At 34.3% G+C, this 25047-nt stretch overlaps 2 protein-coding genes across 2 annotated transcripts; one reads left to right on the forward strand and one right to left on the reverse strand.

Annotated features, from left to right (window-relative positions):
- Positions 1-1261: 1261 nt before the first annotated feature.
- Positions 1262-4777, reverse strand: LOC105193311 (F-box only protein 42). Its single transcript, XM_039445862.1, has 7 exons — positions 4654-4777; positions 4198-4541; positions 2941-3098; positions 2721-2851; positions 2380-2519; positions 2135-2271; positions 1262-2028 (listed from the first exon to the last, which is right to left on the reverse strand). The coding sequence occupies exons 1-7, from the start codon at positions 4775-4777 to the stop codon at positions 1482-1484; spliced, it is 1581 nt and encodes a 526-aa protein (XP_039301796.1). The 3' UTR covers positions 1262-1481.
- A 1691-nt stretch (positions 4778-6468) lies between these two features.
- Positions 6469-19977, forward strand: LOC105193282 (eIF-2-alpha kinase activator GCN1). The gene is made up of 13 exons (XM_011157679.3): positions 6469-6574; positions 6659-6761; positions 8123-8318; positions 8416-8758; positions 8850-12660; positions 12986-14471; positions 14552-15188; positions 17023-17367; positions 17539-17732; positions 17855-18066; positions 18146-18399; positions 18848-19069; positions 19662-19977. The coding sequence occupies exons 1-13, from the start codon at positions 6560-6562 to the stop codon at positions 19788-19790; spliced, it is 7947 nt and encodes a 2648-aa protein (XP_011155981.2). The 5' UTR covers positions 6469-6559; the 3' UTR covers positions 19791-19977.
- Positions 19978-25047: the final 5070 nt, after the last annotated feature.

Raw genomic sequence — 25047 nt, forward strand, 5'->3', positions numbered from 1 at the left:
ATAAATAGCAATCTCAAAATATTTTCTTATGTAATAAAACCCCGAGCTCAATTAAAAATACAGACTAAAGGTATTACTGTATGTATGTATATTCATATGAAAATTGATTGCTATTGTAATATCTTTAGTCTGTATCTTTAATTGAGCCCGCAGGGCACAAGAAAATATTATATCTTGAGATTGCTACATTTATATGCAGCGTAAACAGAGATATTATTCATATTATAATACGAAGTATATATCCAGATAGCAAAATATGATAATTTGATCTAAAGCAAATCATTGCACGGATTAAATTGCTCGTTAATTGCTATTACGTTATCTTGTATTTAATGCGATGTAAATGTAATTTTAGTCAGTTCAGTATTAATATACTGTTGTGAGTTTTATTGTCGAGCAAATGTAGAAAAATTATTGAAGTTAATCTGTAACAAGTATATTGTCGAGAAGTTGTTTAGAACTTGCCGGTATTAAATTTAGAATTATTATATACTGAAAACTGTTTATAGCAATCTCTGAGTAATATGACAGCAACATGTGAGCAACAATTCCCATTTATAACTTGTGATAAGTATAATGCCGATAAATGGTTGGTAACTTGCCGGTATTATACTTTAAAAACTGTTGCTGGAAAAATGTAATAATAAGAGTATACCTCTTTCTGTTGGTTTGCTGACAACTATGAGAATATTTGTAAGAAGTTGCCGACAACTTGCAATTATTTGGCTATTTGGGTGACCATTTTTACCTCAGATAGCAGCTTCGTTAATAATTTGTGTACAAAGGCAAAATTACAAAAACAGAAGCTTACCTTTATTTTTTGCTTGGTTCTAAAGTAAAAGCAAGTATTGCATAAATGGAATAAAAAATGCAAAAAAAAAATATTTTTAGTTATTTTTTAGTATCTGTAAAAAAATAATACAAATCAATGAAACACTCTAAGTAGGATGAGATAAAAGTACTAACCTCGGTCTTTTAAGCTAAAAAGTAAAATATCAAGTGTCATGATAGTAGAATACTTGGAAAAAGCTTTTCTATAAGAGCGTACACCAATTCTATCACATGCCTCGATTTTACTAGAATAGATTATTGTGTTTTCCTTGTTGATATTTCATGTTTCAGCTGAATTGAATCTTAAGTTATTCTTTTTGCAATTCTTCCGTAAAAAGCATTTTCTGTAACTCTATACATATATTTAACTTTTTATATTTTATTGTAAATATACTTAGAGTTTAAAGGTAAATTATTGTATAAATATCAATTTAATATAATCAACATATATTTCGTACCACTCTTTTGTTACATTTAATATATATTTATTATATCTATAATTTGATAATATATTATTCTATTTAATCTTTTGTGTGTGTACGCGTGGATACGCGTGCGCACATATCTTATAGAATGAAAATGACATCTTTGAATGAAATTGTGGTAATAACATAAAACAATGTGATATCATTATTAATTGTTTTTCAATATTAAATAACATATCGAGGTGGATTTATAAAATGGAGATCGTTATATACTACAGAATTGTCCGTATCGGTGTGACCTAATGTTGAATGTTCTTTACGAATACCCCCAAAAACTATCAGTTCTCCCTTTCCCACTACAAGAGAATACAGAATTCTTTCATCGGGGCCCGAATGATCGTTTTGCTTTAAAGGAATCCACAAAGCCTTGCAGTCGTCCGAAAGAACATTAGTAATATCTAATACAAATATCGATAATGTGTTCTCGGTTTTTCTAGATGCTCTCATCAACTGTGTCTTCTTATTGCGAATTTTTTCTTCCATTCTTCTTAACGATTCCAATTGACGTTGTCTGTTCACGATTGAGTGACTTTGCAGAGGTTGATCGCGAAATGCAGCCATGCTTAGAGTATTATCACTATAAAACGGTATCGTTTTTTGGACACTGGATGAATGCGATGAAACGTGTGCTTTTTGCGAATGTGACCTGGAGAATGCTCCATGTCGACCATTTATATTTTCATCTTTATCTACGACAGGTACATTTTCTTGCCTAAAATATTAAATTTCTTAATAAAAATAGCAAGGTTGTTACAATCATTTGTGAATTATATATTTTTTTTATAATAATGCTAAATATCATTATAATTGCATCAGACCTTTCCGGCAAAAGATTTGACTCGCATAAACGTGGTGAAGTACTCCTCTGACATGCAACCTTTTTTAATGAGATACTCATATCATTTGGCTTGGTGTGATGTCTATTTTTGCTAAGTACTATAATATAATTTCCCACCTATTGCAAATAACAATATTTCGACTTAAAATCTAGCGATATATGTAGCCATTATTTTCAACTATGTAACTATTTAACGTATATTTGAAAGTGGAACTAAATTACTACCTTACAAGCTTGATGACACCAAATACGTGTTGGTGCCCATTCTGTATTGTGCATATTAACTTTTCTCCATGTCCAAGACACACCTTCCATTGTTAACAACCAAGCATCATTCATAGCAGCATTTGGTCCTGTGCAACCTCCTATACATTTTCAAGTGTATGATTATTTAATTATATGTTTAGCTAAGTCTAAATAACTGATTAATAAATAAAAATTCCAATCTAATGTTCTTTATACAGATCAAATTAATAAGCATGATACTCGATTTTGTATTCAAAATGTGTTCTTAAGATAAAAATTAAGAGTAATTAAAAATGCACAGCAGAAAATGTTCCTCTTACCAAGTATAAGTAAATGTTTGTCTCCAAGTTCAATTTGTGACTGACCATAACGTGGCTGCGGCTTCAAATTTGATGTACTTTGTTTGTGCCAAGTATATGAGTCCAAATTTAAGCACCACACATCATTGGAGCTATTATAAAATAATACAAATAATATTGTGCATAAATATGTGTGCATGTGTATTTGCTTTTGTATACACATCATTTTACAAAAAATTACCTATATCCATTACAAACTCCACCAAAAACAACCATCAAGTTCTTATGTATTGTTGCAGAATGTGCAGATGTTGGCGGTGGAGTTTCTAACGTGTTTATAGCAGTCCACTTATTTGATTTTATAGAGTACACATGCAATTCATTAAATAATTTCCATTGCTAAAAATATATTACATATTTATATATACATATACATACATATATATCAAGAGACGCGGTAGTATCTTGCACCAAATAAACGCGCATCGAGACAAATAAATAAATAAATAGATAAATAAAAAATATATATATTTTATATATATATATATATATATATATACACACATATATATAAAATAAAGTGTAACAGTACTAAAATTATAATTTTTCAGAGTGTTTGCACATAAAATATAAATAATTAAATTTATATTATATGTATATAATGTACATAAAACTATATAAACTATGTCTTGAATGTTATCCATGTAAACAATAATCAATAGATCATAGAAGATTCAGATGTCATTATAAATAGTAAAAATTGTATTTTATTTTTTATTTTCAATATTATATACTTTATTTTACCAATATTAAAAAGTCAGATACATTACAACTCTATACATTCTATAATTTATAAAATAAAGAACTTATTAGACCAATAATGTGAAAATACAATATAAACGTGATATTACTAATTCTTCAACTTAGAGCTGTGTTATAACCAAAAAATTATTCAACGCGTAGTTTAGTGAATTTGAAAAGGTATATAAAATCACATAAATAAATATCAGCTAATCATACTAATTGTAAGATTTAGTTATGACTGTTAAAAAGCACTTCATTTATATTTTCTATAATTTTTTGTACTATGTTTTCTAATTTATAATAATTTACACTGCTTGTATAAAAATAATTTATGTAAACAATATATAAATAATCCATCTTGACACAATCTTGAAATTTGTAAATACATGCAAATCTAAGTTTTATCATTTCTGATGAAAACTGAATCCTGATCAATAGAATACTTTTTATATAAATAATATGTAAAACATAGTTTACACAGCTTACATTGCACATGTATAGATTATTTTGACAATATAATCAATATATATCCTAATAGATTAGTTTTATTTTACAAGTAAACAGCCAATCCTGCTGGTTGATTAAAGTATATAAAAAAATTTTGTACAGAGTGTTAATTGTAGAACACTTCCATAAAAAAAATTGTATTTATATACAGTGTCTTAACTAGTCATTTTTCTCATTGAATAGCTACCTGATGTAATGGATATGGTGATGGATAAGACCAGCCTCCAAATAAAATTAGACTTTTTTTATAGTAAAGCATAGTAGCACAAGCTTTGGGCGATGGATAATTGCCCATAGTGATTGGTCTCACCCATGTCCTTGTACCCAAATCCAAACGCCATAGATCATTAAACATTGTCCATGTAGCTGTACAGCCACCAAAAACATACATGGAATTATCATATATACAAGCGGAATGCGAATGTCTCTTCCCAATGGTAGATATCCAGTGCAGAGAGGGCAACGAGTTCCACAGTAAGGATCCAAAAGCGACAGACTTTTGAAAATGTGCTTCATTGTGTTCTAATACATCTAGTTAATAAGACATGTATATTAATATATCAAATTTATCTTTTATGCCAGTGTACTTATATAACATATTAGGTATGCTTTAAATAAGTGTAAGAATGTCAATAAAACGTACTTTTGGTAGCGCGGTGCCATCTTTTACAAACAAGCCTGCACTCTTGGAGATCCTTATAAGGTGGTATCAAGCTTAAGATATACTCCAATAATTCGTCGGGCAAGTCGTTGATTTTACATTGCATTTTGTATGAAACACCAATTACAAGTACCACAAAAGTCAATTGTACTTTATACGTATTTTATCTTCAAGCTCAAGATATCTTCATTTCCACATCAAAGTGAAACAGAGTTCATTCTTAAAAATACACGTTTTTTTATAAAGGCATTGCTGGCTATAAATCTCTTTACTTGAGTACGTATGCATTTTCTTTGTCATGTATAATAATTTTGATTTCACAAAATTTACAACTGGTCAAAATAGTTCATAGGAAGTAACTCAAATTGGATGAAAAAAAGAAACATGCTCAAAAATGGTTCTTTGTTACACTGTGTTGTACTGTTTTTCTGTCAACTGCTGTCAACTGTGGTCAACTGTCATGCTGCAGACATGATAGGAGAGGTTCAGAGAAGATGGCAAGATTATTCGCGCACGCGCATTCGAGCGAAAGCTGCGTCCAAAATAATCAAAAGGTTTGTTCTTGCTGTTTGCACTCAGCATTTTTGTTTGCTTTCTCTCCAACGTTCAAATGTATATTTATTTTATTCAAATGTAAATATTTTTAAGAAGTTTAAGCAATGAACAAACCTAGGCCGCAATTCAGCAGAATATTTATTTTTAGGGCCACTTTCACCAACGCCGATTAACTTAATCGCTGATTAGTCTATCAGAATTGACCAATCGTATTTGTCGTTAAGTAAAAACGACAAATGCGATTGGTCAATTCCGATAGACTAATCAGCGATTAAGTTAATCGGCGTTGGTGAAAGTGGCCCTTATTTATTTTTTCAACTCTTGAAAGTCTTCTTCACTCCGATAGATCTATTTCATTAGATCTAAAAGTATAATCGGCACGAAGAAAGCTTTGAACATCTGCAAAATAAGCATTCTATTGAACAAATGGCCTTTTTTTATCAATCTCGGTTAGCTAAAGCTAACCGAGAGATTAGTTTATTAGAATTGACCAATTGCATTTGTTATTTCACACAACAGACAATGCAATTGGTCAATTCTAATGGACTAACCAATCGATTAGATTGGTGAAAGAGGAAACCAATAAAGGTGCATCAACGTTATATTGACTTTAAATGATATTTAAATATTTATCTGTCTTTGCCTTTCTGTTTACATAAATAAAATCAAACGCATATTTAAATTTTATTTGAAGTTAAAATAACGTTGATGTAATTGGACCTAGAACATTTTAGAACTTACCGCGAACGCAAGTGATGATGAAAAGGCGCTCGATTTAAAATGAACAAAGATTTTATTTGCTAGGTAAATCAACCAATTTTACACTTTTATTTGTTAATAAAATGCTAAATCCAGTCAGTAATTCTTTCATAATTACAGTTTTACATTATCGGTATAATATTTTTTTAAATCTAATTATCTAACACGTTTTGATATTACAAATTATACGTTTATATAATTACAATTACACAATTTTGTATCATATATATAAATATATATTTATATATATATATAAAATATATGTAAAGAAACTTTTTAATGTATATCTTTTCAAGTATTAAACAAATGTATTATTACGCATATAATTTTGATTAATTATAAATTATTATTATTATTAATTACGGAGTTATTAAAAAAAGTAGAAATAAAATAGTAAAAGTTATGTTCTATTATTCCTAATATTTTGTTATTTGTAAATACATATACGAAACACATCTAAAATGTGACGAGGGAGAGGTGGCAAGGTCGCGCCGTTCAGTCTGTAATCACACTCGTGCAAACTACGTGCCCGTGAAGAGCGGCGCTTTATGACCAGTCCGGCTTTTGAAGAAATATGGCGGATGTCGAGGTGAGCGAATCACGTGGAATATGAGAATATTCTTGTATTACCTCGTCGCTGCCGTATTATCATAATCAACGCATTTTGTTGCAGCTAGCAAAAGCCTTGAAGGACCTGCCAAATCGAGTTCAGACCGCCAGCAAGAAGGAGCGGCGTGAAATTCTACAAAATGTCGCCAACGTATTGTCAAATCCCGGTAAGACTCGCGAGGAAGGACACGTATTATTTTTTGATGAGAGATAAGCGGTACTTACATACGGCAACGATGCGAAGACAAGGAGTCTGATCTGTTTTTGGATATCAACATGCTTTGTCGCTTCGCGATTTGCGTATGGTTTTGACAAAACTGTCATGCATTTGTTTGGAACAGTTCAGAGTAGTTTATTTACAATTATGCCTCGTAACAATTTTATTAAGTATATCTCTTTCTCTCTATCTTGGTTCTATTCTAATTAAGACCTAGCTGAAAGATTATGACTACAAATTATCGTTGTACAATAATAGAAGTTTGACAACACTGATAAGCTTTCAAGTATTTCCGTTTAGCATTAAATATATCTAACATATTTTTGTTAAAATTACATAAGACATGTCACGAATAATTAAAAAAATATGTTCCATGTCTTTTAATCAAATAATTAGTTGTAGCTGTTGTTTTATAGATGATTCCAATTTGGCTGCCAATGGAATTTGAAAATATTTTTATTGAGCCATTTTTGTTTTTTAAAATAATTTCATTAAAGACATCTGATATATTTTTGTGAAAATTACTTAACATGCATTGCGAATATTAACAAAAGTATATTAAGGATGCTTTAAATGTAAACATAAGGATACTTTATTTTGATCAAGTTTATAATTGTATTATTTTCTGTGTCATGCCTAAAAATAAATTTAATATATATATTTGTATATGTAAATTTTAGATGTTTTTGTATTTGTTAATACCATGCAGGTATATTTATGCACATATACATTTTTATTTGTAATTTTCTCATTAATCATGTAATTTGATTAATATAATTTGTTAGTATCAATGAATAATAGTGTAGTTTAAAATTAAAGATTTTTAATTTATTTTTTCTGTTTTAATTTTTTTGCTGCAATTTTAAAATTAAATTTTTTATTTGTTGTTTTATTTAGAAATAGACGTATAAAATTTTATTTTTCTTTAAATAACATATAGAATATTTCATAAATAAAATTTTTATTTTGAAATCTCTTGTTTGTTTATTTTCTAGTGAGGAATACAAGTTTATGTAAATTATTGGACTTGTAAAAATGACTACAATTTGAAAATCCTAATTAATTAAATAAGTACCTATAAACTTTTCCCTGATATTAAATTCTGAAATGGGATTATTTAAAAGAATGATCAATAACAAAAATTGTATATATGGTTTGATCAATTTTAAATTAAAGATTGTCATACATTTTTATTTGAAAATAGTGTTTATTGATGCTGTCAAATTATAACAATTATATCAAATTATATTAAAAAACTAGTTGCAGATTATAAGTTATTCTTACATGAGATCTATGAATTATTTATTACAGGGATTAATGACAAAATTGTTAATGGAATTTGTAAAGTGGTATCACTTACCTTACATAGATACAAAGATGGTGCTTCTCAGTCCTACGTGAGAAATCTAATTGTGGAATTAATTAAGCAACAACCAGAGGCTACTATCAAACATATGACAACTGTAATTTCGGAGCAAGCTACTTGGCATAAGAATGTAATTGCAACGTAAGTCAAGACAGGAATTAATTTTCTCTATCCATTGTCTATATTTACATATAATATTTTTCTAACAGTGTGTGTATGTGTGTATGCTTTTTCGTAGCTTGAACACTGCTCTAACTGCGTATATTGCATTGAAGTGGTCGACTTTACTTATTTGCTATGGATATAACGAACGCCGTGTAACCGAAATGGATGAACATTTAGTGAAACTCATTGAGGCACAGGCAAATTTATCTGCCGCAGCTTTAGCATCTGCAGATAAGAAACTTGCTAACAAAGTGTATACGTTATTAGCTCATGAATGGATAGCCATTACAGACATAGAAGCTTATGCCGGACATTTAACAAAATTAGAGCTCGGTAATGGTGTTATTATTTTATCCAGTTTACTTACAAAATATTTAGTTATCACGAAAAGAAACGATTTGGTGGAACAATTGAAGGTAAGCGAGACAAAGAGAATACACATATAAAATTTTTAAATATCTAAATTCTAAATATCTATACATACATGTGTATTTTTATAAATTTTAGACAAACATGATAGACGCTTTTATAAAAGTGACAATTAGTTGTAAGAAAAAACCAGATTTGTATGTAGTTGATGCAGCTATGCCACTTCTTCGGAGATTGACTCACGAAGAATTTAAAACTCAGTTACTTCCTGCTTTACAAAAGGCTATGTTACGAAATCCAGAGATCATAATTGAATCAGTTGGACACATTTTAAATGGATTGAGTCTTGATCTGAGCCAATATAGTCAAGAGATAAGTAAAGGATTATTTGCCAATTTACATTCTAAAGAGGATTTAGTCCGGGATGAGGCGGTTGAGGCATGTCGTAAACTTGCTCTACAATGTTCCGATACAACAGCTTTGGAAATGCTTTTGTCATCTGTTTTTGCGGTGTTTCACGGATCTGAGGGTAAACTCACAGTTGCGACTCACAAGATTTCCGTGCTGCAAGGTGCTGGCAATCTTAGTTACAATGTGGCTTCAGGCACCAGTGTACAAAAATTAGCCGAGACGGCTTGTGAGCATTTTGTCAAGGTGCTCGAGACCGAGGTTCATGAGAAAACATTGATACACGCACTTGAGATGATGGCTCTGTGGTCCAAGAAATTCTCATCTAACGTACCAAAAATCGTCGTGGACGCCTTCAAGAAAGGCATGGCGGCGAAAACATCCACTGCTGCAGTACGCACTGCCTATATTAAGTTGTTCTTTTCGACTTCTGCCTCCTCGTACTCAGGAGTGATAGCGCCGATTCTCGCACAGGCGATAACCAGAGCTATGCAGCAATGCGCGCAACCAGCGGCAGTAACGGAAGGACTGGTCGCTTCGTACTTGCTACTCAAATTTGTACTGGCCGACCAAGTGGAGAATGATAAACAGAGCGTATTGTGGAACGCGATAGATGAGCAAATATTCTTTTCCGAAAAATTTCTGTCAACATGCAGCGATGATATTTTGTACAATCTTATGTTACTCTGCGAACGTCTTGTTACTGAATTCTCCGATAAACTGAATGAGAAAGCTCTAACTGGGATTCATCGAGCGATTGTGTCTTGCGCCACTGCCCCACATTCCACGACGAGACAACGATGTTTTCCTTTAATCAAGAAAATTATGACAGGTTTGAGTACATACGCGCCAGCGCAGGCATTGCTAACAGAATTTAATAAATTTTTGGAAAATGTTAAGATCAAGTCGGAATCGGAGGAAAATAAAGAAGAAACCTCAATGGGAGAGATTACTGGTAGGTGTCTTACTGACGGATTGTTGGCTATATGCTCGGGTTCCTTTTTATTCGAAGCGCATACCTATCAAATGACTAGAGATGCTTTACTTCCATCTCATCACCCGGCGCTGATCAAAGCTGTACCAAATTTATGGTTCAAGATCGCGAAGAACTATAATCTTGTACCAAAAGATTTCTTACGTAGCTATAGCAACGAAGTGAGGAAGATGTTAATCCAGAATTATAAACCAGTACCAAACTACGAAAATGCCCTTATAAAAATTGTATCGCTTGCACCGGACGCTTTTCTACCTGCTCTAGTGTCGAACGTTACAAACAAGCTTGATGATTCAGAAATTTTACGAGTTACCAAGGATGAATATTTCACGTATCTTACTCCCGAAGGAGAGCTCTACGATAAGAGCGTACTGCCCGTTAACGATGAAAACGATATCCTTGGTTCTATGAATATGAAGAGGGAAAGCAAAGTCTACTCGTTTAAGGAACAACAAGAGGAGCTTCAATTACGGCGCGAATTGTACGAGAAGCGGAAGAGAGAGGGCAAGATAAAAGAACCGAAATTGACACCTAAACAGGAGGAAACTATAAAGGCACAGATTGCGAAAGAGAATAGTATTCGCAAGAGATTAATCGAGTTGAAAGCCAAAATAGATAACACTGTGTCTTTAGTGGCATGCTCGATACGCGGTAATCGACAAGAACTGTCTTTATACTTAAAGGACCTTTTACCATCAATTTTGAAAAATCTAGGCTCTCCACTGGCAGCACCCGAGATGTCTGAGCTTTACGTATCTCTTCGCCAGACGGTGACGATAGATAATAGTGTGATTCTAGGTGATCTTATTGCTCACGTTACACTGCGACAGTTGCAACCGCAGTGTGACCTAGACCAAGCCTGGGAAGAAGAAAATCTAGATGTGGCAGTTAAAAGAACGTTGAATCTTATACACGCGGTGACGATCAAGAAGAAGGAATTATTCACGGCACCCGCGTTCTGTTACGTTTTTCCTTTTATAAGGAAGACTCTGACATCATATAAAGATGAGGGCATGATCATACAGGGATTGCAATTGATTCAGGAACACGCTAAACAGAGAGGCGACACCACCGATTTGAAAGATCTCAGGCATCCCAGACTCTTGCCGCGCAAGCAAATGTTCGACTTGCTCATCGAGCTTATGGAAACTACCACGAGCCGAGTGCAGTCACACGCGGTAGCGACCTTGCTCGATGTCGCGCAGTCTGGTAGTGGTCAACCGGGTGCGGCGATCGCTACCAGCGAGGATATAGATTCGTTGATCGGCGCGTTACAGAATTCATTGGCGACCGTAAGAGACGCGGCTCTCAGAGGACTGACGGTGATACGGCAGGCGTTCCCGTCCCAAAAGGAGGATCAGGATCAGTTCAGTAGACTCACAAGGAGAGTATGGATTGCTCGATATGACGTAAACGACGAAAATAAGATTCTCGCTAATGAATTGTGGAACGCGGCTGACTTTAGCGCACAAGCGGAGGTTCTCTGCGATGAGCTGATTCAGGATATTGCTCATCCAGTTGAACAAGTGCAACAAGCGGCTGCGCACGCACTAGCTCAAAGCTTGGCCAACGTGCCGCATCTAACGCCGAATGTGTTAGACAATTTGTTGCAACTGTATCAAGAGAAATTGGCCATGATCCCGCCAAAATTAAATGATTTTGGTCGTGTTATCGAGCAGCCGATCGACACGTGGGGTCCACGTCGTGGGGTAGCGCTCGCCCTCGCTCAAATAGCGCCACTTCTCACCGCCGACACGGTACATCGGCTTATCCAGTTCTTTGTTCTGACCGGCCTTGGCGACCGAAATCAATCCGTACGTACTGAAATGCTCACGGCTGCTGTCGCGGCAGTCGACCTTCACGGTAGCGCAAATATTGCATCACTGCTACCGGTATTTGAGGACTTTATGGATAAGGCGCCGAAAATTGGCAGTTTCGATTCGATTAAGCAATCGGTAGTGATCCTCATGGGGTCTCTGGCAAGGCATTTGGATAAGAACGATCCACGAATCAAACCTATCGTGATGCGTCTTATTGCGGCGCTCTCCACGCCGTCGCAACAGGTACAGGAGGCTGTGGCCAATTGTCTGCCGTATCTGACGGACTCTATCAAAGAAGACGCCCCGAAAATAGTGGACAATCTAATGGACCAGTTGCTCAAATCAGACAAGTACGGAGAACGTAAGGGTGCAGCATACGGGCTGGCGGGGCTCATTAAAGGCATGGGAATCCTTGCATTGAAGCAGCTGGATATTATGAGCAAGTTGACCAATGCTATCCAAGACAAGAAAAACTACAGGCACCGCGAAGGTGCGTTGTTCGCGTTCGAGATGCTATGCACGATGCTCGGTAGACTCTTCGAGCCTTACATCGTCCACGTATTGCCGCATTTGCTATTGTGCTTTGGCGATTCGAGCCAGTACGTGAGAACCGCTACCGACGACACTGCCAGAGTAGTTATGAGTAAACTCTCCGCCCATGGCGTTAAACTCGTTTTGCCAAGTCTGCTGGCGGCTCTGGAAGAAGATTCATGGAGAACGAAAACAGGTAATTAATTGAATCGCACGTTTATTCCGTTAATAAATAAACGAAAGATATTTGTTTACTGCGGATTTTAATTTTGCACCGTGGATCTCATTAGATTTTATTTATTAGCTTTTCACCTTATTATTTTGTTTTGCTATATGAGATTTTATGGATAGTCCTACACTGAAAAAAAAGGGTTTGGTAATAATAATCTGGTAATATTTAATCTCGGATAAACTTTAAAAAATTAATACATTTTGAAATAATCAGTATTAATTTATTTTAGATTTACGTTTTATTTATTATTACCAATTTTAGGTTAAAAATTCATGTATTTTATTTTCAGGATCTGTTGAGTTACTTGGCGCTATGGCGTACTGCGCACCGAAACAGTTAAGCAGCTGCCTGCCGAGTATCGTGCCCAAATTAATAGAAGTGCTCAGCGATTCTCACACGAAGGTACAAGAAGCTGGCGCGGAGGCGCTTAAGGTTATTGGAAGCGTTATCCGCAATCCAGAAATTCAAGCTATTGTACCTGTGTTGCTAAAGGCGCTACAAGATCCTTCGCACAAGACCGCCACTTGCTTGCAAACGTTACTGGATACGCAATTTGTACACTTTATTGATGCTCCCTCGCTAGCTTTAATCATGCCTGTCGTGCAGCGCGCGTTCCTCGATCGTTCAACGGAGACGAGAAAAATGGCGGCGCAGATCATTGGCAATATGTACTCCTTAACAGACCAGAAAGACCTGACTCCATATTTGCCGACTATTATTCCGGGTCTAAAGACAAGTTTACTTGATCCAGTGCCCGAAGTACGTAGCGTATCGGCGAGAGCCTTGGGCGCAATGGTACGAGGAATGGGCGAATCCAGCTTTGAAGATCTGCTGCCTTGGCTGATGCAAACGCTGACCTCCGAAACCAGCAGCGTCGACAGATCCGGGGCTGCTCAAGGTCTTTCGGAAGTAGTGCGCGGATTGGGAGTCGAGAAGCTTCACAAGCTTATGCCAGAGATCATCAGCACCGCGGAAAGAACCGACATCGCTCCCCACGTAAAGGACGGATACATCATGATGTTCATATACATGCCGAGTGCGTTTACTACAGAATTTACGCCGTATATAGGACAGATCATTAATCCCATTCTGAAAGCGTTGGCCGATGAGAATGAATATGTGCGAGAGACCGCGTTGAGGGCGGGACAACGTATCGTCACTCTTTACGCTGACTCGGCAATAATGCTGTTGCTACCAGAACTAGAAAAAGGCCTCTTTGACGATAATTGGCGTATCCGGTATTCGTCTGTACAACTATTGGGCGATCTGCTTTACAGGATCTCCGGTGTATCGGGCAAAATGTCGACCGAGACTGCAAGCGAAGATGACAACTTTGGTACGGAACAATCGCACTATGCTATTATAAATGCTTTGGGTGCAGAAAGACGTAATCGCGTGTTGGCTGGCTTATACATGGGTCGATCAGACGTGGCTCTTATGGTGCGCCAAGCAGCTCTTCACGTGTGGAAAGTAGTAGTAACGAATACACCGAGAACGTTGCGAGAAATATTACCAACGCTATTTACTCTTTTGTTGGGATGTTTGGCGAGTACGAGTTATGACAAGAGACAGGTGGCCGCCCGGACGTTGGGTGATCTCGTTCGAAAATTAGGAGAACGAGTGTTGCCAGAAATTATACCGATTTTGGAAAAGGGATTACAGAGCGACCAGGCCGATCAACGCCAAGGAGTGTGCATAGGTCTTTCAGAAATTATGGCGAGCACCAATAAAGATATGGTTTTGACCTTCGTCATAAGCCTTGTACCAACGGTGAGGTGAGTACAATTGTTCTATGAAAACATTAACGATTAAAACGCACGACCAAGCATTTAAATAAAAAGTCATCTTGTTTCAGAAAAGCGCTATGCGATCCATTACCGGAGGTCCGACAGGCTGCGGCCAAGACTTTCGATGGTTTGCATTCCACGGTGGGCGTTCGCGCCCTCGATGATATATTACCGGCGATGTTGACGCAATTGAATTCACCCGACCCGGCAGAGGCGGAAAACACCTTGGATGGTTTACGTCAAGTGATGGCGATCAAGTCACGCGTCGTATTACCGTATTTAGTCCCGCAATTAGCCTCGCCGCCAGTTAATACAAAAGCACTATCGATACTGGCCAGTGTGGCAGGTGAAGCATTGACAAGATTCCTCCATAGGATTCTACCAGCATTGCTCACTGCTCTTTCCAGTGCGCAAGGAACGGCAAACGAATTGCAGGAGCTCGAATATTGTCAGGCTGTTGTTCTTTCCGTTACCGACGAAGTAGGCGTCAGAACTGTGATGGATCAGCTAATGGAAGCCACAAGAGCAGAAGATCTTTCGAAACGGCGAAGCGCTGCGACGTTGCTTTGTGCATTCTGTCGCGACACCCGTGCTGATTACAGCCAGTATGTTCCGCAGTTACTCAGGGGTTTGATTCATTTGTTCACCGATGAGGATAGAGACGTGTTGCAGATGAGTTGGGAGGCACTTACAGCTGTTACTAAGGTAAGTGAATGGAAATGATGTATGATAATTCAAATATATCATAGGAGTGCTGTTCATATTCTTAAAGAATAATTGATATAAATGAAGAATAATTCTTATATTAACACTACTCAGGATGAAAATTTATCCTCACAATTGATAATTTTTTTATTTTATTTCTACTTGATAGATTAAAATAACTAAACTAAGAACTAGTTTCACAACCTGATTTTATTTTAATCAGCTGATTTTTCTATTGAAATTGATTAATTGCATTTGTCATTAAATAATTGACCAGAAATAACTAGTCGCGATTGACGCTTAACTGATCGATTAGGTTAACCGCAGATTGTGAAACCCTAACACTATTTTAATGTAAATCTTATTAAATGTTACTTTAAACTAATAAAATTTTAATAAGAACTATACTAAGCTTGAATTAGTACTTGTATGAAAATTCACCTACAGTAACATTAATCATTATGTAAAGCTGAATAAGGTTCGCTCATAAATTGTTTTATTTTTTAAAAACTCTAACAGAATTTTTTTAAATACAGTTTTAAAATACAGTTTTAAAAATTTTATTTAATAGAATAAATAAAAAGTGCCATTTTCGATCAAAGCTTATCTAACTCAACGACATAATTAAACACTTTTAGATTCTTAATATATTTTGTAAATAATAAAATAAGATGTGGGATATAGAAAGTCAGAGTTGCTCAATATATCCTATCTACAAAGTACCTATTAAGCCACACGGGGGTGTAAGTTGAGCCATGAAGATAATTATTTAGCAAGGTTGTGTATTACTGAAATAACAAAAAGAATTGTGTATTACTTATATTTTTATTAAAATCTTTGTCTCTCTTTATGATAATTTTATAATATTTTTTTCTAAATGCTGTATTAATAAAAATGAAAAAGAATTAGCTGTATGCTTTACAATAAAAAAAATATAAAATCTGTAATTATTAACATAATATAAATTAACATAATACACATGCACATGTATGTACATGCGTACATGCATACATACTTATATATATATATATATATATATATATATAATTTAGCTTATATATATATAATTTAGCTTTACGTTGATTAAAATATTTATTTATAATTAAAAAGGTATTTTATAAATAAAATAGCTACTTGAACATTACAGTTAATAAAATTGTTTTAATGACTCATGTAAAAAAAAATCTCGTTTTTATTAATAGCTTTATTAATAATCTCACAGATTGAAAAGAATAATCACCTAATAACTTTACTTTTACCACCGAAAAACGAAAATCTAACTTGTTTACCCGTCGACGACCAGGCGTATGCAGCGTAATAGTCTCCGTCTTACTTCCGCTTTCTTACACGGGTATCGACATGTTCATACGGCCTACAGTTAATGAGATATTTGCATATGCCCCAATTTGCCTCTATACTCAACTAGCTCCGGTCTACTTTATCTTAGAAAAAATTTGTAAAAGACGTTAAAAATAATTTATGAAATAACTGTACCTAATATGCTTTCATTATCCATTTTTTAAATTGAATTATATAATATAAAATTAGGCTATACTGAGTACATCTGTACTCAATACGATTTAAATGATATTTTTTTCTAAAAGTCTTCACTGCACCCCGTAAATGTTTGAAATTATTCAATATTTTGAATTAATATTTAAAAATGTTTCCTACTTTGAATCTGGCCATCAGTTTTTAATTTTGGACTTAGCAAAAACTTAGAAAAAAAATTGCAAAGCTTAGATAGATCAGAGTACAGTTACCTTATTATAACAATCCATTCTTAAGTCAATATTAACATTTTTAATTGCTTTTAATTATATAATTCTTACAGACTTTGTCATCTGAGCAGCAGATAGCACATGTACAGGACATTAGGCAAGCCGTTCGGTTTGCGGTATCTGATTTGAAAGGTCAGGAATTATTACCAGGATTATGTCTTCCTAAAGGAATCACGCCAATTCTACCGATCTTCAGAGAAGCCATACTGAATGGTTTGCCAGAAGCAAAGGAGCACGCGGCTCAAGGACTAGGAGAAGTTATAAGATTGTCCAGCGCAGCTGCCTTGCAGCCAAGCGTTGTGCACATTACTGGTCCGCTCATTCGAATCCTTGGTGACCGTTTTAATTGGAGCGTCAAAGCGGCCGTCCTCGAGACGCTTGCTATATTACTTGGAAAGGTTTATACAAAATTGAAAATAATTTTTGTCAGAATGAAGATTTTATCCTCATATTATTACTGTTTGTAAATGAACAAAATAAATGTATGCCTATGAGTCATTGTCTCTCTTTTAATATTCAAGTCGCAACAGTTCTTCTGACTTGAAATTAATGGTTTACCTTTCTTACAGGTTGGCGTTATGTTGAAACAATTTTTACCGCAATTGCAAACTACGTTTCTGAGGGCTTTGAATGACAGCAACCGGCAGGTCAGATTGAAAGCAGCTTACGCTCTTAGCAATCTGATTGTCATTCATACACGTGTTGATCCCTTGTTTACTGAACTTCACACTGGTATCAAAACAGGAGATGATCCAGCAATAAGGTAATCCCGGTCTACAAATATGTCTTTCCAGTTTTTAAATATTTTTGATAAGAGTTTATCCATTTATTCATGATATTATTTAATATTATTTAATATTATTTTCAATATCAATACCGGAATAGGGAAACAATGTTGCAAGCTCTCAGAGGTGTGCTAACTCCTGCTGGTGACAAAATGACCGATCCAATGAAGAAACAGGTATTTGCAACGCTCAGCAGTATGCTGAGTCATCCGGAGGATGTAACGAGGAACGCAGTTGCTGGTTGTTTCGGCGCTCTTTTGCGATGGTTAACTCCGGAGCAGTTAGTGGTCGCATTTAATGATCATCTTTTATGTAAGTTATGAGGAATATGATGTATAGCTTAAATTTGTATTTACAATAATTATTAATATATGATTGATTATTCGATTAGATAATGATGTTAATGCCGACTGGGTGTTGAGGCATGGACGATCGGCTGCGCTTTTCGTAGCGTTAAAGGAATCGCCTGCTACGGTATATAACCTTAAGGAGAAGGATCGTGTTTGCACGGTGATACTCTCTTATTTGGCTGCAGATAGAGTGCAGATTGTCATGAATGGTGTACGAGCGTGTGGTTATCTATTTCAATATCTCATGAACGACTCGCAACCAGTACCACAGCAAATATTGTCGCCTTTTGTAAGGGTAAGTTTGAGAAAAATATCTATACATTTATACGAATAAATACATTTATTTGAAACTCGATAAACTTATGATAATGATGATAAAAAGACGTAGCAAGAAACATTTAATTCTTTCAAACAAACAGCTTAAGAAAATAAGAAACGAAAATAAATGAAATATTTTATAATCCTTTTAGTCTTTAATTTTTTTTATTAGAGATGTGGTAACCTCTCAATGTATTTCTGTAGTGTACGCTTTTTACGTGACTTACAATTTACCGGTTCTGAATGGCCTAATTTAAGGGGATTTTTATAGCAAAAGTTTGTCATTGTTTTCTGAATAGCGATCGAATAAAATCAGATGTTTTTGATCAATCAGATTTGAATCTTTGATACAGCAGACAACTCTATGCCATTATCACAACGCATTTTATAATATCAGCTTTTCTCATATTTTCTTTCATTTTTAGTCAATGAATAATAACAGCAACGATGTGAAGCAATTACTCGCCCGAGTTTGCATTCACCTGGCGCGTAACATACCACCTGAAAATATGTCGCCCGAACTGCTCAGGGCGCTTTTACCAATGTTGGTGAATGGCACGAAAGAGAAGAACGGATATGTCAAGGCGAATAGCGAGCTCGCACTTATCGCAGTGCTTCGGTTGAGACAGGGTGAAGAAGAGCATCAGGTTAGTTATTATTTCCCAATTGATCACTTTTTATTTTTGTATCATCTTTTAATTTTTGTGATTCAAAATTTGTAATTATTAAATATGTACCAACTATTCGAATATAAATCGAATTGAATTAAACAAAATTTGATTTGTCTCGGATGTGTGAAATTCTATAATTTGAAATTAATAAAAAATTTTGAATTTGAGAAGTTCGAATACGAATCACATATATTGACAATCTTAAAATCATGTTTAAAACGACTTCATATTATATTATTGCGTCCATTTTTTGCTGACACATTCGTACAGCATTTTCGCACTCGCGAAAGAATAAACACAATATTTTATTATCAATATTTTTTTTTACATAGAAATCTTTTTGTTATCTATATTTTGTTAATTAAAAGTTGTGTTTTAATAATTTAATTTAATTCGGATAAAATTTTGATATAGTTTAATTCAAATTTGAACAAATAAACAAAAATCTATTCGATTCGGTTTGGCATCAAAAAACTTTAATTCACACATCTCTAGTGTATTGTCTCTCTTGTGTAATTTTTTTTTGTTTCTTTATAAGATATTTATAGCTTTGTTATCTTTTTTTCAGCGTTGTATGGCTTTCTTGGATGCTGGTGCAAAGGAATCTCTATCTGATGTGGTTAGCAAAGTGTTGCGTAAAGTTCTCTCTCAACCGGAAGGCAAAATAGAGGAATTAGACGATACGTTACTCACGTGAGAGATATTGTACTTCCCGGGGCTTATTACGCACTATACCCGTAACAATAATCGTATTACCCGTCATTATTCGCCCGACCTTTATAAAAAAGAGATTTATTGTTCATGTATCAGCTGCATTATGAACACACTAGCTCGTTCAACATTGTATCTCGATAAACAATTAAAGAGCGTGAAACGGAACTGTCGCTCGATGGCATTCAAGTTACTTAAACTAAGATGTCCTGAATATGTCAAACGATTCAAACCAGTGTACATATTTTCACGAGAAATGTTTTCTATGATTCATATAACGACTGTCTGACATCTAACGATTGAAACATTGATAATCGCACGTGCGTTTTTTCACTTAAAAGATCAGAGGTGACAGTCGGAATTATTATCTATCAATCTATTATCGAGATTTTCTCTGTGTTGGAGATGTAAGATTTATTATTTAAGCCGTTTTTTGTTTATAGCCATATTAATACTGTTAAAGTTACATTACGAACTCTTTATAGTCAGTATGGTTGTACTAAGTGAACGTTGTTAAAAATTGATTTTTTTTGTTTGCCGTGAGAAAAAAATATTTGATAAAAATTCATACAATTGACTCAAGATATCATAAAGCCAGCTCAATGATTTGCTCACGTTACTAAGCTACGAGACTGTATAGAAAATGTTTGCTTGCTTCTATTAGATTTATTTATTTTACTTGCACTTTCTGTATTTTTGCACTAGATATATACTCATTCATGTGTCGGAAGTGATACTGTTTGTTTTAAAGTACAGTTGCGTATTTGAAAGTTCTCTCAGAAGTTAATATTGAGGAAAAACAGAGTACTTAGCGCAAATTAATCGACAGAACAAGGAAAATGTGTAATCTCTTTCGTTAAAGGTGTTAATGTTGTCTTGAAAATTGATAGTATAGATTATTTTTAACATCTCTTATGTATATTTTCTTTTATACAGACAAATTTCATATATTTTTCTTTTTATAACAAAAATACGACAAAGCAAAAGACGGCAATAATAAAGAAATATGGTCTCTTAAAAATTATATATATATATATATATATATATATATATATATATATATATAGAAGAAAAAATATAATTAAAAGAATAATATAAAACATTTATTAACAATGATTAAAATTGAATAATATATGTCTCTACACCAACGATGTTGTTATTCATGCGAATATAAAAGAAATGCATATAATAAAGGCAGTTCTTTGGTAGAAATATCTAACAACTCAAACGTTAGATCTCGACGTTTTACAATCGTTGAGTCCATCGTTTTGATAATTTACATCTTTATATCTTGTTCTATATATCTATTCGATTGATAAATGAATCACTATGGATGCTTTCCAGCAACGGAACACAGTTATACACTGTGGGACAGTGTTACACAGTGTCGACTTGTAATTGAAACACTGCTTTTGTCGAAGACGTATTGGACCTTCCATGGATAAATATCGATCATTTGACATCGTTTTCAAAATTCGCGCTAAAATTGAAGTTAAGAATGCTCTCCAGGAAAAACAGCATTCGCTCCAGTGTACCAAATGTAAAAATCTACCATCTGGAGTGACAAAACAGCTACACGGTATTTTAGCTGAGTACGATTGTGTCGACTTGTGTTATAATTGAAAAACACTGGATTGTACACTGTGTTACAATGTCACTTGTGTATGTAACTGGGGAAAAGCACCCTATGTTTTCCTGAAAAGTGATTATTCTGGAAAAATTTTCCTGGGACGTAATCGCAGAAAGGGCAAGTAACGCGAGACCTATTGAGAAAATTTACAATGTGGCTTTATTATTGCAATATTATGTTTCATTCTTTTTATATACATATATAATACGTAGATTATATTCCAAAATTATAAGAAGTATAGTTGTTGGCAGTTCCAGCATAATGGACAGATTTGGATGGGCGCCCAGATCTACCCAACTGGAAAGGTCGGCCATGATTTAGGGATCTATAATCCGCGTAGAGGTTGTTAAATCGGCTCGAGCTGCCCCGAAATGCTGTGATACTCCTGGCTCGATCATCGAAGTGTCTTCGGAACTAGCTGTAAACGCATCGCTTCGCATTTATCGATTTTCACAACGCGCAATCTCATTTTATCTTCATGCTGCCACCGCGCATTGCCGCATTAAAAAAAAAAAGAGAAACGTGTTAGACAATCGCAGAATTTTATACTTTTATATAATTTCTAACGATATTGCTCGAGGTTTACTTACGTGACGCAATTACCGACGCAATCATAATTCTCTCGCTGAATAAAGTTGAAGATCACACTTCGTCTTTTAGTACTATAACGTTCCATTTGACGAACGTAGATAGAAACGCAAGTAAAATGAATCAGAGGCAGCGATATGATGGACCAGAAGTAGCACTTCACTTCGTGCTTTCGAGTAAAGAGGAACACTCCACTCGCAACCTAGTCGTGCGTTTCGCTTTAGCTGTTCACGTGGCCCGGGATTTCCGTAAACACACGACGGATCAGTTCAGTTTCCTTTCTATTAAGTGGCGAATTAAAGCTAAGTTGCGTTAGTACTGGTCAACGTTAATCATAATTAGACTTTTTGTTTAGTTTCTTAGGAAAAATAAACCTGACGACAGATTCTTGGATAAATTTGCATATTATATTTTTTTTAAACGTGACTTGTACAAGATAATCATCTTATCGTGGCTTTCTAAATTTTTGCAATTAGATTTCGCAACAGATTAAAATATTGTTTCTTATGTATCCCTAATAACTTTGCGGGAAATTTTTTTGTTTTCAAAAAATCGTTTTTCAACATATTTTTAGAGGAAATCTGAATTTTGAATTATATTTATTTGAGGATTCTGTCATTAATCCGCGTATGCTTAACGTGTTTGTTTTTTTAATCTAGTATAAGCTTCTCTCTCTCTCTCTCTCTTTCTCTCTCTCTTTCTCTCTCTCTCTCTCTCTCTCTCTTTCTAATATCCCTCGGTTAAAATATTTAACCGTAAGAAAAAAAATTATATAAAGAGAAAGAAGATTATGAAGGGAGAGAGAGATTATGACAAACGATGAAATGCGGTTTTAGTAATCCGCTATTAATTATACGTTAATGAGCTAAAAAAAAGAATTTTGTTATTTTTAATATTAATATAGACGATCATGTTATGTCTTTCATTTCCTTTATCTCGTACTTTAAAAATAATTTTATACTTATTATGTATGCCACGTATGTATGTGATATAAATAGAATGCGCTCAAAAAGATCAGTTCTTATTTCTGTCTTCTTGGAAAAAAGTAAAATTTTTTGAAATTAAATATATATATAGCACTAAATAATCTGTCAAAATGATAGATTTCAGATATTTTATTTTAAATCGCAGAATTATTAAGGTTGTTGTAATTTGTGTTGATTTTTTCGAGAAAAAAGAATCATATATGCCAATTTATTTTCCATTAACCACTCTAATTCGAAATTCTACATATAGAATATCTATATGCACTAAAATCTATCAAAATGACGTGTTTAATCATAGTTCATCACATACACATTAAAAAAAATATATCTAACAATGTAACATTCTATTACACGAGGATTTCTTCGGTAAGTATTACTTTTGCCCTATACTTTGTACTACATACACACACACACACATATATATATATATTTTTTTGTTTTATTTACATTTCTTATTTATGCTTTAAAGATAAATAAAAAATCTTACTGACGATCTCACTTTATCAACTTTCCAAGATCTAAACTGGTAGCATAATAATAGTAATAATAATAGCTTTATTGATAATATGTTATTTATTCAATATGTTAATTAATAGAGGCTTAAGAAAAAAGAATATTAATACAAAATTCACAATTCAGATAGTGTAAACTAACCACATCCATTGTATAGGCGAGGTTGCAGTTAGAAAGCTGATTTGCAGTGCTATACTTTTAACTATGATGATGCATTTGTATTATCAGTGACTATTCACTATCTTTCAATGATCCGTTTAAAAAAAGTACTATCACTGACCGGAATCAGTATATTATCACTGAAAGACAGCGCACATACATGTATGGTCGATATAGTTATAAATTTAGCACCGAAATCAGATTGTTTACTGTTTTTCAATGAGTAGTACATTGATTTTGATTTAGAGAATACGGAATGTGTTAATTGTTTTTTCGAAACCCTCGCGTTTTTCTTTATGCATTTGTATTATTTTACTCGATTGTTGTAGTGGTCAATTTCCTTTCTAAACATAAAAGAGTAATACATCACCAACGAATTCCTGCTTATCTTTAAAAAGCGGATACACGCTATATGTAACAATTACGCGATGCAAGAGAAATTTCTTCGAAATCGTGAATCGACGCTATGCCGGAAATGCAGTTCCCGGCGTCAAAATGTCATGCGACCTGCGAATCTCGTCGCGCAATCGCGCGTCGTAGAAGAAGGAAGAAAGAAATAATTCGCGAGGACATAGGGACGAGGGCCGCAGCTGCACGTTATGCAGTTCCGCCGTTGCACTTCAAAGCATTGCCGTCGCCCACGCGCGAAAACTCTCGCTTTACTGCGTCCGGAAGCGACGCTTTATGTCGTCTGCGTGATCTCTCGCGAAGGTATTAAGGAGACCCTCTCTCGCCTCGGAGTTGTCGCGGAGTTTCCGCTGTAGCACGCGCACGTTCAATCTTCGTCCGCTATGATTTCGTGACAAAAATTACGAAAGGAACGTAGTGTAGAATAAATAAATAAAAATATATATAATACATGTATGCGCAAATTTATCTGAAATATTTTTTCGCATTTTTTTTTTTTAAATTTCTGAGATATTTGTCTGTGATATTTAAAATGGGAGATCCAGCATACATTTTACATATAGGATATAAAAGATATTTTAAAGTTATGTCGAATTTAAATATTTTATTCATTGGTACTTTTAAAGCGCATTAGATCTAAGATTTATCTAAATCATATAGATGCGAGTATCAAATAATTGCTGAATAAACAATATTCGTATTATTCATACTTGCTTATATTATTTGTTATATATTCAGTATAGTAACAAATTATTAATGTAAAGGCGCACTTCCAGTGTTAAACGGATGGTTTCCATATGCTTTTTCGCTTATCTCACGAAAATCCGGTGAATGGTATATACAGCGATATGTTTAGTTCAATTTATCCTGTAACAACAATCCTATTCGACGCATATGTCAATATAGCGATATTCTTTATTTGACTTATTTAATCTCGTTGGATAAGAGGATCCTGCGAT

The sequence above is a fragment of the Solenopsis invicta genome, chromosome 1 (genome assembly GCF_016802725.1).
Source record: "Solenopsis invicta isolate M01_SB chromosome 1, UNIL_Sinv_3.0, whole genome shotgun sequence".
NCBI classification, from domain to species: Eukaryota; Metazoa; Arthropoda; class Insecta; order Hymenoptera; family Formicidae; genus Solenopsis; species Solenopsis invicta.